A 14,748-nucleotide genomic window follows, 5' to 3' on the forward strand; every position below is an offset into this window, starting at 1 on the left:
AAAGAGAGAGAGAGAGAGATTCACAGAGAAAACATTTTGAAAAACAAAAGAGAGTAGTAGAGTACGAAACGGCTTGGACTTCATTACTACTACTACTACAAGAGATAATCATAGAAGCTAAAAAAAGGCCTATTGGAAAAATTATTAACATGTTAGGTTCTTGAAAGGCCCTACTACTTTAACTTTTCTCTTCATCACATCCTCTACGTTCTCGTGACTCTCTTCTCTCTTCTGTCTCTAACCGCCATTAACTCTGTCTCCTCTCTCTCTCTCTTTCTGTGTCTCAAAATCTTAATTTTGTACGGATGCATACAATACAACGGATATAAAAGTTCTTTAAAACATTAATTATAAAGCAGAAATAAACAAAACAAAAAAATGGTAGGGACTATTCTCTTGCTCTGCCTCTTCCTTTTACTATTCTTGTCTAAGTGTGTTCTTCATTCTCACATCATTTAAAAAAGCTCCAAAAAATTTCATCAGCCTAATACTTTTTTCTGAAACCGCATATGTGCAAAAGGCTCTCACCTAACTGTTTTGTCTGTCTTCTTTGAGAAGGTCACACTCATGAACACAGTTTAATAGAACTTTAAAAATAAATTATTGATCAAATCTAGAAGAAACATAATTGTAAGTTAACATTGCTAAAAAGAAGTTGAGTTCTCAAAAGCTTAAATTAAAACAACTCTCATTTGCAATTGCATTACATGCTTAAACTGAAGTTAAGAAGAAAAAGAAAAAGAAAAAAAATACTGAGATGAAAATTGCAGATTTAAAAGGGACTTTTAGTTCTTCTAGCTTCGGTTCAACAGATGCTCAATGGACTCGATCAGATCATACCAGCATAGCCTGCTGTATCGAAAAGCACTGCTTTGATTTGATCAGGTAATATCTCCTGTCCTTCTTGGCATTGCTGATAGATAAAGAGATAAAAGAACATGTTACTACCAATCAATCCTCAACTGTTTATCTAAAAAGTTGAAGATCCTTACCTCAGCGCGGAAAACATCCAAAGCAAACCCGTTGAAACAGCTAATCACGGCTTGCTGAACATCTAATCCAAGATTATCCAAAGCTTTCATGGTAGCAAGTAAAAGACCTGGTCTACGACCACAGAACATATGAATGTTCACTGCTCTTCCTTCCCTTAATCTAACCTCAACCTGCGAAAAAGAAGCAGAGTAATGATGTATCAAACATGAATCCTTGTTTTCTCCTTTCCAGTCTAAGCAAAACTTATATGGAAATATATATATATAGTCCTTACTCTTGCTTGCTGGCCTTTAGGACTTGGCAAAGAAGAGGGACATAACTCTTCCTTGACACGACAAGAAAGAGTCTGCGGTGTAGGCGTTAATGGATGGAAGCTTGATGAAGTTGGAGGCAAAGTTCCAGGAGGAGTTGATTCAAGTTCGTTGTGAAGATCATTGATCCTTTGTAAAAGTTCCTTCAGATAATCAATTGCATCTCCAAGTATTGATGCTCTATCCATCTGCAATTCATCAAGAATCCATAAAACACACAAAACTTAATCACAAGCTTCTTCCTCAAACGAGTAAAGCAACAACAAAGGCCATGCTAGAATTCTTACTTCAAACCCTACAAAAGCTACAGGACAACAATACTCTCTTAACTGAGAGCAATAAGTAAATGATGAAGACAAAGACCTTAAAAAAGGAGATAAAAGAGAAAGTAGTTGTTTACTTTGCTGATCTTGGGGACAACTGATCTAAGCATATAAAGCCTATCATTAAGCTTCTTCCTCCTTCTCCTCTCAGCCATCAGATTCTTAGCAGGCATGCCTTTCTTCTTACCCTTTCCTCCTCCAATCTGAACACTCTCAGCAGCTTTCCCGCTCTCGTTTAGCTCATCAGACTCATAATTCAACCCTGAAACCTCAATCCCAGTCTCATCCATATCCCCATCATCACTCAACCTCCTCATCCCCGAGCTCTCCGAGTTTCCCATTTTGCTTCCAGAGCTCTGACGCATAGCTGCACGTTTCTGGAACAGAGTAGGCTGTGCACCAGACGATGCTAACACCTCTAAAGGCTTCAGAACTTTAGCTCTGTTCCCGACAAAACCACCATTGGCAGGACTCCCAAAACCTTCCAACTCCAATGGAGCTGTGAACCCACCACCTCCTCCTCCACCACCGCCACATAACATTGCACTGTTGTTGTTGTGATCCTGTCCAAGAAGCGACCTTGCAGACAAGAAATCAGGAACAGAACTCAAATCACGGTTCCCCAATTGTGTCAAAGAACCAAAACCCATGGACATGGGAGCATGGATTTGGCCAAGGAAACCAGATTCAGAGCCGAATTCAAAAGCATTGTCAAAAGGGTTTGCAGAAGAAGGAACATTGATGAGACAAGACTTGTTGTTAGTGGACGACAAGAACTGGTTTTGCTGAGATGGGTCAAGGCTAAAAGCTTGAGAAGGAGAACAAGAAGAAGACGAATCAATCGAGTGCTGAAGAAGGAGATTGTCACTAGGATTAAAAGGGAAGCCACCGAGAAATCTGAAATCTTGCTGACTCTGTAACATCTGAAGATCTTGTGGATGTGGTGGGTTACTAAACCAGTCACCTTCAAGCATAGGTTTAAACTGAGAACCATCTTCTTGATTCCTTCCCCACGAACCACCTTCCTCGTTCTCTTCCCTTTCTCCACCACCACCTAACCAAACCGTACCACCGTTGTTGTTTCCGTCAAGAACCATCTCCAAAGCTGAGAGCTTTACCCCCAAAAGACGATTCTACAAAGCTGAGACCTTGTTTTAACAAATTCTGCAAAAGTTTGAAACAAAAGATAGTAACTTTGAATTTTCAGAGACTTAAAAAAGTATAAAGAGAAGCATTAAAGTAGAATCACGAGTATTTCATGAATTGAAGAAGCGAAATCTGAAAAGGAAGATAGAGATAGAGAGAGAGAATGATAGATTCATTTCTTATAGACTTCAAAAAACAAAAAAAATTGTTTGTTTTGGGGATTCAATTTTGTGGAAACGCCCACCATGAAATTGCTTTATCATTCAACACATACCCGAGATTTCTCGTGACTCTCTTTGCTTTGCTTCGTTTACCGTATCTCACCGTCACTACTACTCTCTTTCATCTTTGCTGATTTTTTTAGCTTAAGCTTATCTCTCTTCTCTCTCTCTCTGTCACTGTCTCTGTCTTTATGTGGAGAGAGTTAAAAAGAAACAAAAAAAAAAGCTAATGATGATGATTAGTGAGGGTCTAACTAGGGATTATTCATGCAACGCGTGTCTTCCATGCACTTTCTTTAACTGATACTATTAGAGTATTACCTAATTATGATTCAATCAAAGTTTTTAAGGCAATAATTAAAGTTCATTTAATATTATTAAAATCTTTCCTTTTCTTGTTTTTTTTGCAAGAAGAATAATTTTTAAATTAGTTTCTAAGACCATCGCCAGCGGCAGTGACGTTAGAGGGTTACTTTAAAAAAAATATATATATATATATTTTAATTGCATTTATATATTTATTATAAGTAACCATTAATTGAATGACACTTGTCAATTCTTGCTGAGTATCGGTTTTCCTCAAGCAATTTGAGTATGGCTTCTCTTCTATTCTTCTTCTCTCTCTTCTCTATATTAATTTTTTATTGATAAGTTTTTGAGAGTTTTTTTATGAGCACTCCCCAGTGGAGATGCCCTAACGCATCAGTTTAAGAACATGCATTTTACTCGTTTTTATGAATTTGGTTTTACACACTTTTATTCTTAATAATAATACTCCCTCTGTTTCAAATTATAGGATGTTTTAAGTAAAGCACGCAGATTAAGAAATCTTTTACTTTTAAAAAGTTCAACCAATCAGAAACAATACTGCATAATATAAAATATTAAACTAATCTAAAAGTTGCATAAAAAGTTGAAAACATCTTATATTATGAAACAAAAAACTTCTTTAAAACATTTTATATTTTGAAACGGAGGAAGTAATAAGTATTAGTGTAGTATTTAGTATTATTAAAATAGTTTATTTTCTTGTTTCTTAAGAATTTTTTTGAATTTAAAAATAATGTAATGATTGATCTAACGCATGAAACATGCATTTTACCCGTTTTGTGAATTTGGTTTTGTAAGTTTTGCACACTATTTTTTTTTTCATAATAACAGATGCTTAATTTTCGATACTGATAAACACTTCACAATTATTATAGATCAACTAATTTCTTCTATTTAAATACCTTTCATGAATATTTTCAGTTTTATACATATATTAACTTTAATCAATACTAGAGAAAATATATGTACATACGAAAGATAATATTTTAAAAATTTGGAAAATTGATCATCATGATATGGGTGAAGAATTAATTTCACCAATGTCAACATATATTTATTACAGTATAATTTTGTTGATGGGTGTTTGTATATCTACCTTCGAAATGTGTGTTACTGTATTTAATTCTGCATTATTTCATTTATGTGTTGTGTCAAACATTATTCACTATTTTAAAAATCTGTATCTGATTTTAAAATTTACTATGTAGGATGCAGAAAGAAAAAAGCCTACATTTATTCAAATAAATTTTCAATTTTGAATCATGTTTTTTGAAAGATATTTGGTAAGAAAATAAAAAGGGTTAACAACAATATACATAATTTTGGTCTGTTTATTCATTTAAGTACTTTTTCACTAGTTTTTATTATAAAAAAATTGTTTACAATAATACCTCCGTGGTCATGATAGACATATTTGGGGCAATCCGGGGTTAGCCACACAGCAGGAGGGGTGTTGCGTGATGCAGTCGGGAACTGGTGTGTGGGGTTTGCGGTAACTATCGGTAGGTGTTCAGCACAGCTTGCGGAGCTTTGGGGTGTGTACTATGGCCTTTGTACGGATGCATTAGCGAACCTAATCTGGTGTATAGGGAACCTAATCGGCTAGCGGATGCATTAGCCAACTATGCTTTTTCTTTATCGCTTGGCTTTCATGTTTCTTTATCGCTTGGCTTTCATGTTTTTGATACAGTTCCTGTCTTAGTTGAACCTTTGTTGCGTGATGATGCGTCTTGTGTTTGTAGCCATAGGCAAGTCCGCATGTAATTTTGTATGAGTTTTCATAATAAAATCTGGGGGCTTTCCCCTGGTCGTTCACCAAAAAAAAATAGTGGAATATGCCAATTTCCCCACAGCAAACACTCGAGGCTCGAGAGAATCAAACTTTGAATTAGAACGATTTCAAGCGTTTAAGCGGGATAAAACAATTTATATGGTATCAAACAAACAAGCGTGGCCGTATCAAGTTGGAGGAAAACCAAAAGCAAAACTCTGAAAAAAGTGAAAAACAAATTCTCATTATCATCATAGATGCATCGATGAGACGTGTGAGCCTTGAAGATATGAACATGAAGATGGAAGACATTTGCTCGCATTTGTTATCAACTCTATCAACTCCTCTCCTTGTCCCTTCAAAATGTAGACTTCTTCATCAATCTTCTTCACTACCGAGCTCTTGCAATCCGAAAACAGAACCTTCACAACAGGGCTTAACTCTAATGTAGAAACGGGTTCGTCTCGGTTCGAGCAAAGACCAGTGGAGGACCAAGAGTTTGGGTTCAGGATAACGATGTTGAACAGAGGCGATTTAGTTGTCAGATCTTTGACCAAAACATGAAATGACAACTCTTCTTTGGCACATTCCACTAGCTGATTGGTAAACATTCTTTCCAAAGTGTATTTGCTGAAAACATCAGAGGATTCACCGGCGGCGGATGATGTAGAAATATAGCATTTGAAGAGTCTAACTCCACCATCTATGGGTTTACCGTTGCTCCCAACACCAGAAGGATAGGCTCCAAGAGGAGATGAACACTCAGGGCAAGCGAATTCAATCCAGTCAACATTCTTCGACACATTCGATGCTTTCGCCATAAAAACATCCTCAAGAAACCCATCAAGAAGCAACTTCTTATCAAGTGTAAGCTGCTGCTCCAACTGAAAACTCTCATTAGAATCATGTGTGTCATGTACACAGCACCCAGCTATTGATGCCTTATCTTTACAACCCAGCATCAAGTCATCAACTTTACCACAAACACTCTCACCTCCATTCTCATGGCTCTCATCAGAAATGTCTTCACTAATTCTAGAACCCGGTTCACCTCCACCAACATCAAAACTCAGAGCTAAACTGGATTCAATTTGGTTTTCAATTCCATCAGACAAGATACACTCTACAAGATCATCTTGACTACTTCTAGAACCCGGTTCACCTCCACCAACATCAAAACTCAGAGCTAAACTCGATTCAGTTTGGTTTTCAATTCCATTAGACAAGATACTACACGCTACAAGATCATCTTTACTAAGCAAAACAGTAGTAGCACTAAGCAAACACAACCCGCTAGAGCAAGTATACGAGTTCGTGTACTTAACTACCATCTTCTCACTAATCCCACCAAACGAACAACAACAAGTACCAAACCAGTTATCAGCAGATTCACGCCAATTAATAGACGGCATTTCAGAGAAATCGGAAAGTTCCTTCTTTGTTAACCTATTTGAGCAGTTTCTACAGTAAATATGAACTCCTCCCATTAAAGATAGAGTCTTGAGATCATAACCCATCGCTAAAGGCTTCGACTTTTCTCTAGAATCAATCACCAAATTCAAGTCTGAGACTAGAGGATGATCAACAGGAAGTAACAGAACAAGTCTAACCTCGATGTGATCCTCTAAAGCTTTGAAATTTACAGGGGATTCAGCATCGAGCAAAACCCTAGGGATAGGAACACGAAGAGAAACAATCTCTTCTTTGCTTGTGGCTTCTTCTTCGTCTTCGTCGTCATTGGTCCATGTGACGAGAAGTTGAGATTTTCCGAGGATGGTTGAAACATTGAGGTTTTTGCAGTGGGTCTTAGGGTTGGTTGTGGAATCGAAAAGAAAGAGACGAAGATTCGGAGAATGAGATTGAGCTTCCCATGTGTATCGCCATGACTTCTTCTGGGTTTTAGGGTTTTGCTCCATTGAAAAATTGTTATGTTTTCGATTTTTTTTTTCGATTATGATTTGACCGGATTTCAAACACGACCCGACCCGATCCGATCAGATTCGATGCGTATTCGGTATTCATCTGTACATGTATTTTTTTTTTTTTGAACAAACTTCTGTACATGTACATGTACATGTTTTCGTTTAAATCATTTTTAAGCATTTTTTAATGTTTATAATCATTTTTAACATAATCTTATTCACAGTAAAAAACAAAAAAGGCAATTCTCATAAATACCACTAAAATAGGTTTTCTTTTCAGAAAAACCACACTTTTTTTCTAAAAATATCACTAAAATATATTTCCAAAATATCACTAAAATACATTTTTTCCAAAATTACCACAAACTGATTTAAAGTTTTAATACTAAAAATTAATTCCTAAATCCTAAATACTAAAGTCTACCTCCTAAAAACTATACCCTAAATCTAACCTAAAAAATTTTGTCAACACAAACCTAAAAAAAAAAAAAAATTTTACACCCTTAAAAATCAATTTTTTGTGTTTGTGGTATTTTTGAAAAAAATCTTTTATGGTATATTTGGAAAAAAAAACTAAAGCGTTGGTATTTTTAGAAAAAAAAATTTAGTGACATTTTGAGGAATTCCTCACAAATATATATATTGGTCTTTTAATAATATTCATTTAACACTAAAGATTTAGTTAAATATATAAATGTTTTAACATAATTCTAATTATTCTGTCAATAGCATAAAACATGTTATAAGAATTGCATGTTTGAATATTTAAATTTAGACTTTTAAAACTGCTCTTGGAAGTTACGAAAAGTTAAGAATTTTATGAAATTTCCCTATTATCCCAAATATTTATCTTGAAATTAACTCTTACCAAATCACTAAGAGTTTGGATTGATTTTAGTTATCTGAATTTCATAAATCTGTTTTGCTATCCAATTTTCCACCATTGTACATTATTATAACTTCTTGTATTTTGAGTGCTTAACACAAATCATAGTTATTAATGAATCATAATTAGTCATAATTAGATGGGGTTTTCAAGTTTTCAAAAACAAAAAACTAACTATATATTTATGAACTTTGTACCCTTGTCTTCAATGTTTACAGAACCCCTTTTGAATCTAAACCTTGCTATATTATTTTCCTATAAACCATGTAAGTGTTTGACCAAAAAAGGAAAAAAAAAACATGTAAGGTTGTTATGTAAGGTGTGTGGCAATTTTGTAATGATTTTTATAATATTAATTTTTTAGTTCTTTATAATTCATAAGGCTTTGTCTACGGATTAACCATGTAATATTGAAGATATATTGAATTCATTAGGGTTTAGTTATGATTTTATCATAATTTGCACTGTTAAAAAATCATAATGAATACTTATTATTATTTTATGCATTGTTGTTAAGAAATTATCCAAAATCTCACAAGAAATTTTTCAAATTCTACAAATTATCCACTATAATTTTCTTAAAATTCACCCTAACCAAACTATTTTACATTTTGATAGTGGTTTTAGGCATCATAATTTCTTTAAATTGACTCATTTTCCAATTTTTTCATCTATTTTGATCATGAATATTTAATCTAATTTCTGTTCAATTCCAGTTCAGTTTAAAAAGAAATTGTCGTATTTTTAGTATAAAAATTATGGTATCCAAAGTAATATAAAATAATGGGCTATAAAATAATGGGCTATAAACCATAGGGGTTCGATAAGGGCCTACCATTCTAATGGGCTATAAATTTTTTTGCACCAAGCCTATCTCAGGCCCTGAAAAGACAATTTTTTCTCAAAAATACGATAGTGATTAAAAAGCCTATGAATGAAAAAAAAAAAGGAAACAAAGGCTAAAAACAATAGGGCAACATCTTATTATATAAAGTTAGTTAATAGGACAACATCTCATATAAAACGTTAGTTAATAACTAGGTTAGACCCGCGCGATGCCACGAGATGTTTTTAATACATTTTTAATATATTTGATGTTAAATATATTTAATTTTTTGAAATTATATTAATCATAAAAATTATGATTTACACAATGATAAAATATAGAAATGTACCGAAAAAATTGCAATGGTTTGTAACTTCGTAGTATTTGTTATGTGTTTACATTTTAAGTCGGATAAATTTAATTTTATAATTGGCGTCACCATAGAAGAAATCACATCTATATTCGTAGTAAATGCATGCAATAAGATAGACATATGATCATTTTTGTTTGATAATACGTAAAGTTTCTGTATGCTGCTCCAAGAATCCAATAACTGATGTTTATCCTCTACACAAGCTTGAGAGATTAACATAGCTCATTCTTAGAATGAAGTGTAAATTAAGCAATTGTATGCTTTTTTTTTTTCTTTTTGGTCGAAAAGCAATTGTATGGTTTGTTCTCAAATTTAGAATACCAAAACGTTGACAAAAATAAACAAAATAAATGAATAACTTAACTAATCATAACTTGTTAATATCACAAATCAATACTATTGACTAATGATAAATGTGATGTGGAACATAGAAGATTTTTTTTACTGGACATGAAATGTTTAACTGTATTATTTAAATTTAATTGGCTATCTATATTAAGATTTTATAAGTTATAAATGAAATGATAAATGTTATCTGGTAAATGAATTATTAGCATGCAGATTTTGATAACATTGACTTTGTTTGCATTTTTTATTGAATAAGTGACTTCTTGTGAGTTATATGTTTTTTTAAACCCTATTTTAGCAACTTCGATGCATTCTAGTGATTGTGCTATATACTATTGGGTAGATGAGCTAAAACAAATTGTGTATGTAATGTAATAATGTAAAACAAACATAATTGTGATTAAGAAAAAATTTCTTTGTTTTCTATGTATATTTTTGAGATTAAGAATACTCTAATCGAAACAGAGGTTTTGATGTCAATCAAAACCATTAATGGACCAAAGTATAAGAGAGCCCAATTTAAGAATATTGAAAATGAAACACAGCCATTACAAAGACCAATCTTGTACCACTTACAAACCTGCAACAATAAGACTTAAGCATACACAGGGCCAATAGGTCATGTCCAACGGTGGTGCTAAAAAAAGGTGTTAAGGATTGTATTGATTAAAACACATTAATTTTGATTAAATCAGCTAAAGTTTTGTTGTGATCGTAGCTTAATTTAGCTAACGATCAATCTAAGGATCGAGTGTCTGTCAAGCTGTGATTGGCTTTTTTCCTTCCTTCTTTGCTTCCTTTTGTTCTCTCTCTCCCCACTTCTCCAAGCCGATCAATCTTTGTCCGTCATCATCACCAACTCCTGCTCCGATGATCGCTCAAACAACTCCGGTGACGGTTTTCGTAGATTTTCCGAGGAAGACCATAGCGACGCCTTATGCTGCGGTGGCTGGAATTGCTCTGTCCAAACAAATCCTCCGTGGCACCACCACCTCCTCCTCCTACTGCGACGGCGGAGGGAAAAGCTACCACGACCACCAATTTGCCTTCTCTATTGCCTGATTCAATCTGTAATATTGAAGAATATGATTGAAAGTCTTTGTTCATACCTTCCGTGTTGGTTACCCTTTGAACATTGATGCTCTTGATGCACTATACGAGAAGGTGGGATTGAATTGAATGAATCATAGACGCACATTTTTCTATATGTTGTATTGTATGAAGCGAATGCTTAAATCATTGCTTTTGTTTACAGGGGTGGCTCTGGCTCAACATCTTGTGGTGAATGCAAGCTGCAAAGATGGTAAGAGTTTTAGTTACAATAGTAACATTAACATTGCTGTGTTTGTTGCTGTTAATGGCGACTTGATTACGCCTGTTCTACAAGATGTAGATAAGGTAACCAAATGTAATGTAGTTCTTGGAAGAAAGTAGCTAGGTTGTGATTGAACAGAGGCACAGTCTTAGGCTGGTTTGTTTGAAATGTGCGAGAGTCATGTTGGTTTTTTTTGTTGAGGTACAATCTCTACATATGACAATGATGAGAATATGTTTGTGTGTGATATTTGCAGTGTTCTTCGCCATCCTGTGCCCAAAAATCAAAGTATCAAAAAAAATACAGGTACAATATGTGTTAGTGAGACTTTGGATTTATACAATCTCTCTTTGCATTTGCATAAGATACACAAATATCACGTGTTGGTGATTATTTTCTTGTGTATGGATCAGTTTTCTGAGTATTTGGTCTGCATTTTGTAATTTATGCAGAGACATTGAAGTTGCAGGTTTTTGAGCAGGTGTTAAAAGGTTCTTAAGTGCTTCTCTTATTCAGATTCTCAAAAAGGAAATCAAGTTTGGTTTGTACGTTCAAACCAAGGTGGAGTTTTGTGTCCTTTTTATGGTGAAACAAGAACCGTTTGTGCTATGTTTCTTTTGATCTGTCTCCTTTGGCCTATTTCTCTTCCTTATTCCTTTTTTTTTCCTTCTCTCCTCCCATTATGCTATGTTCTATTCTCTGTTTAGCAATTTTACAAACAAATGGAAAAAGGTTCCAACAGCAGCAACAAGTCCACAAAGTTTCCGAAGATGCTTCAAAGAGCTTTATCAATCGGTCACAGTGTGGCACCTTTTTGTCTAGGAAGAGGTTTTCATCAGCACCGTACGACCGAAGGTGAACAGATAAATTTTCTTCGACGGGACAGGCGAGTTTGATCCTCACAGCGGCTAGAGTTAGGATTAGGAGAAGAACCTAAAACGAATCCGTTTTAGTGATGCGGTAGGAAAAGGTGAGATCAATGGAATGATGATGACATGTAAGCAAGATTAGTGCTGATCTGTATTAATTGTTATAATCTGATTGGTTACATATTTTAATTGATGTGTCAGCTCCTCCTTCAACTAAAAAGCTGAGATGTCAACACTGAAGAAATACACATCCTACCATTGATTTTTTTTTTCTTATACTGACACCTCTACTGAAAAGAATAATAAGATTAGCCCAAGTAGAATATATATTTGGGCATGCAAAAGCCTAATACGTCAAAGGCCCGTGATGGAATCAAAAACACGTGCAACCACGTGACAAACAAAAAGTTAGAGATACTGTTGCTCTAGTAAAACGAGACAAAAAGCCTATAGAGAGACAGAGTTATAGAGCTTGCTTTGTCTAAAGTCTGTCTCCTTCCATACGCAATATGACAAAACCAAAAGAGGTTTTGATTTTTTTTTCTAGGATTTTTAATCATAGTTTAGTTACCTAATAATTTCACACTGATTAGTTATCTTACTCGTAAATTAAACTCATCGAGAAAGAGGGGTTTTGTGAGTTGTGTGTTATTTTTTGTTAAAAGGTGGAGAAGTAGTAAAGCCTGTAAAACTGTGTTGTGATTGCCTTTATTGTCGCTAGAACTATAGACAAAACTCTATAATTTTATTACATGATTACACAAACCTACCCAACCCAAGTTAGTGGCCACTAACATGAATTATTTTTAATTCTTTTTTTTTCATCTTTCGGTTTTTTTGGTCAACCACTCTTCAGTGGATTTTGCTTTTCTGAGAATCTCTGTCTTATCCAAGATTCTTCCCTTCTCTATCTTTTTTTTTGGTTTTTCAATTCTTATCCATTAGATGGGGTTTTTGTTGAGAGTACATTGGTTGGATGAATTGATGGAGTTAGTATCATTATTTTAGTTTAAAGTAGACTATACTTTGTACTAAAACAGAATTTAATTTGTTTAGAGAAGAATGTGTGAACTGAAAAATTAACACATATGTAATCGAACCTTTGCAATAAGCTTTCATTTTGAGCTCAATTTTCGTATTACATTGGTATGTAAGAAAGTAATTAACCAATAATATATCTTATATCTTAGATACTTTCACTAGACAAATTATGAGTAATAACATAATTTTCTGTTAAGTAATATTAAAACCGAGTTACAATTTTCTAAGCCTTACATAGTTACATTGAGAAAGACATATAATATATATGATCAAGTATATGACATTACAAAGTTTAATGAAACTTTACAAATTAAAATTTACTTTTTCCTTTCAAATCATATTAAAAAACATGCGTATATATAGTTCGCTATGTGAAAAGTGGAATGATACTTTTAAATATTAAAGAATGTAAAAGAATGAGAAAAAGAAAATTACTTTTTTTTTATTAGTAAAATGGGGATCTTGATAGATATAATCTAAATCTTCTTCACTCCCACCTTTTCTGTCGTTGTTTCCTATGATATAAAAAGCTTTGAGACTCTTGCTCCAAAAAGATCTCCACCTAACGTTCACATACTAATTAAGAAGAGGCAGAAGAATCAAAATGTTGAGGTCATTCACAAGGTAAAACACTCTCAATACATGCCTCTAATATCTTATCAATTACCTAATTAAACAGTTAGTATTCATTTCAATTTTATTCTCCGTAACTTCTCTTTGCAGAAACTTCAAACTCTTTGTACCAAATGGTTTGATCTCCAAGCCAGTTGGTTCTACTCTCCTCTATTCAACTTCTTCAAGGTCGATCCTCTTTATATATGTACTAATGAGATTCTATCTTGAAATTTTAGTTAAAACACACAAACCCCCTCTTAACTTTTGTTTGCTTCGAATATATCTATATATAGAAAGTTAGAAGGAAAAGTAGCGGTCATAACCGGTGGTGCAAGCGGCCTAGGGAAGGCCACGGCAGAAGAATTTGTGAGCCAAGGTGCGCAAGTGATTATCGTAGATATAGATGAAGAGGCTGGTCATACGGTCGCGGCCGAACTTGGCTCAGCTGCACATTTCGTTAGATGTGATGTCACTGAGGAGGAACAAGTCGCTAAGGCCGTGGAAACCGCCGTGTCTCGTCATGGGAAGCTCGATGTAATGCTCAATAGTGCTGGAATATCTTGTAAGAAAAATATAAAAGAATTACAATTGAATTTATTTTGAAAAAATTTATTTAGTACTAATACATCATACATATATATGGTATATATGCAATAATTTTTTTTTTCTTTGTGATGAATTTTTAGGCGGCAAATTTTGTTTTTGTTTTTTCTTTAAGATTAGTTAAAAATAGTTGCCAATCAAATATCACTTTAAAATAATACAGGCTCATATATTCAATGCAGGCTCCATATCACCACCAAGCATAGCGGACATAGACATGGATACTTACGATAAAGTGATGCGTCTCAACGTCCGAGGTACTGTCTTAGGGATAAAGCACGCGGCTCGAGCCATGATCCCTGCTGGCTCGGGCTCCATCCTTTGCCTCTCTAGCATCAGCGGCTTGATGGGGGGTCTAGGCCCACACGCATACTCAATCTCTAAATTCACAATCCCGGGTGTGGTCAAGACGGTTGCTAGTGAGTTGTGTAAGCATGGATTGAGAATCAATTGTATATCTCCCGCAGGCATCCCCACACCTCTAACGCTGAGGATGTTTCGTGAGGCGTTTGCGGGTGCGGGTCACAGCATTCCGGAGGAACAGCTTTTGGCGATTGTGAACGCGACGGGAGAGCTAAAGGGAGAGAAATGTGAGGAGATAGATGTGGCCAAAGCGGCTTTGTATTTGGCATCGGATGATGCTAAGTTTGTAACGGGGCATAACCTCGTTGTTGATGGTGGATTTACTTGTTTCAAGTCTCTTAATCTCCCTTCTGCTTAGTTAATTACTCAATCTGATTAATGTTTTTCTTTATTAGTTTTTCAATATGGTTGTTATTATGAGTGTTTTGGGTTATCATTGATCTTTTGTAATCTATGGGATATGATTTGGTTGGAATTATAGATTTAGCCTCA

At 34.5% G+C, this 14,748-nt stretch overlaps 3 protein-coding genes across 4 annotated transcripts; 1 reads left to right on the top strand and 2 right to left on the bottom strand.

Annotated features, from left to right (window-relative positions):
* Window positions 1-577: 577 nt before the first annotated feature.
* Window positions 578-3,261, bottom strand: LOC104715011 (transcription factor ICE1). 2 transcript variants are annotated; one of them, XM_087466007.1, is made up of 5 exons: window positions 3,048-3,261; window positions 1,705-2,791; window positions 1,268-1,492; window positions 993-1,163; window positions 578-913 (listed from the first exon to the last, which is right to left on the bottom strand). In XM_087466007.1, the coding sequence occupies exons 2-5, from the start codon at window positions 2,722-2,724 to the stop codon at window positions 830-832; spliced, it is 1,500 nt and encodes a 499-aa protein (XP_087322133.1). In that variant the 5' UTR covers window positions 2,725-2,791; window positions 3,048-3,261; the 3' UTR covers window positions 578-829. The 2 variants fall into 2 exon arrangements, with proteins under 2 accessions (XP_087322133.1, XP_019085966.2); XM_019230421.2 differs by lacking the exon at window positions 3,048-3,261 and having other exon boundaries at window positions 1,705-3,038.
* Window positions 3,262-5,191: 1,930 nt separating this feature from the next.
* Window positions 5,192-7,041, bottom strand: LOC104710484 (uncharacterized). The gene has a single exon (XM_010427096.3). It carries the CDS (start codon window positions 7,009-7,011, stop codon window positions 5,347-5,349), a length of 1,665 nt encoding a protein of 554 aa, XP_010425398.1. The 5' UTR covers window positions 7,012-7,041; the 3' UTR covers window positions 5,192-5,346.
* A 6,022-nt stretch (window positions 7,042-13,063) lies between these two features.
* Window positions 13,064-14,748, top strand: LOC104710485 (secoisolariciresinol dehydrogenase-like). Its single transcript, XM_010427097.3, has 4 exons — window positions 13,064-13,299; window positions 13,399-13,476; window positions 13,584-13,852; window positions 14,076-14,748. Exons 1-4 carry the CDS (start codon window positions 13,280-13,282, stop codon window positions 14,612-14,614), a joined length of 906 nt encoding a protein of 301 aa, XP_010425399.1. The 5' UTR covers window positions 13,064-13,279; the 3' UTR covers window positions 14,615-14,748.

The sequence above is a fragment of the Camelina sativa genome, chromosome 9 (assembly GCF_030686135.1).
Source record: "Camelina sativa cultivar CO46 ecotype springtype chromosome 9, ASM3068613v1".
Taxonomy (NCBI): domain Eukaryota; kingdom Viridiplantae; phylum Streptophyta; class Magnoliopsida; order Brassicales; family Brassicaceae; genus Camelina; species Camelina sativa.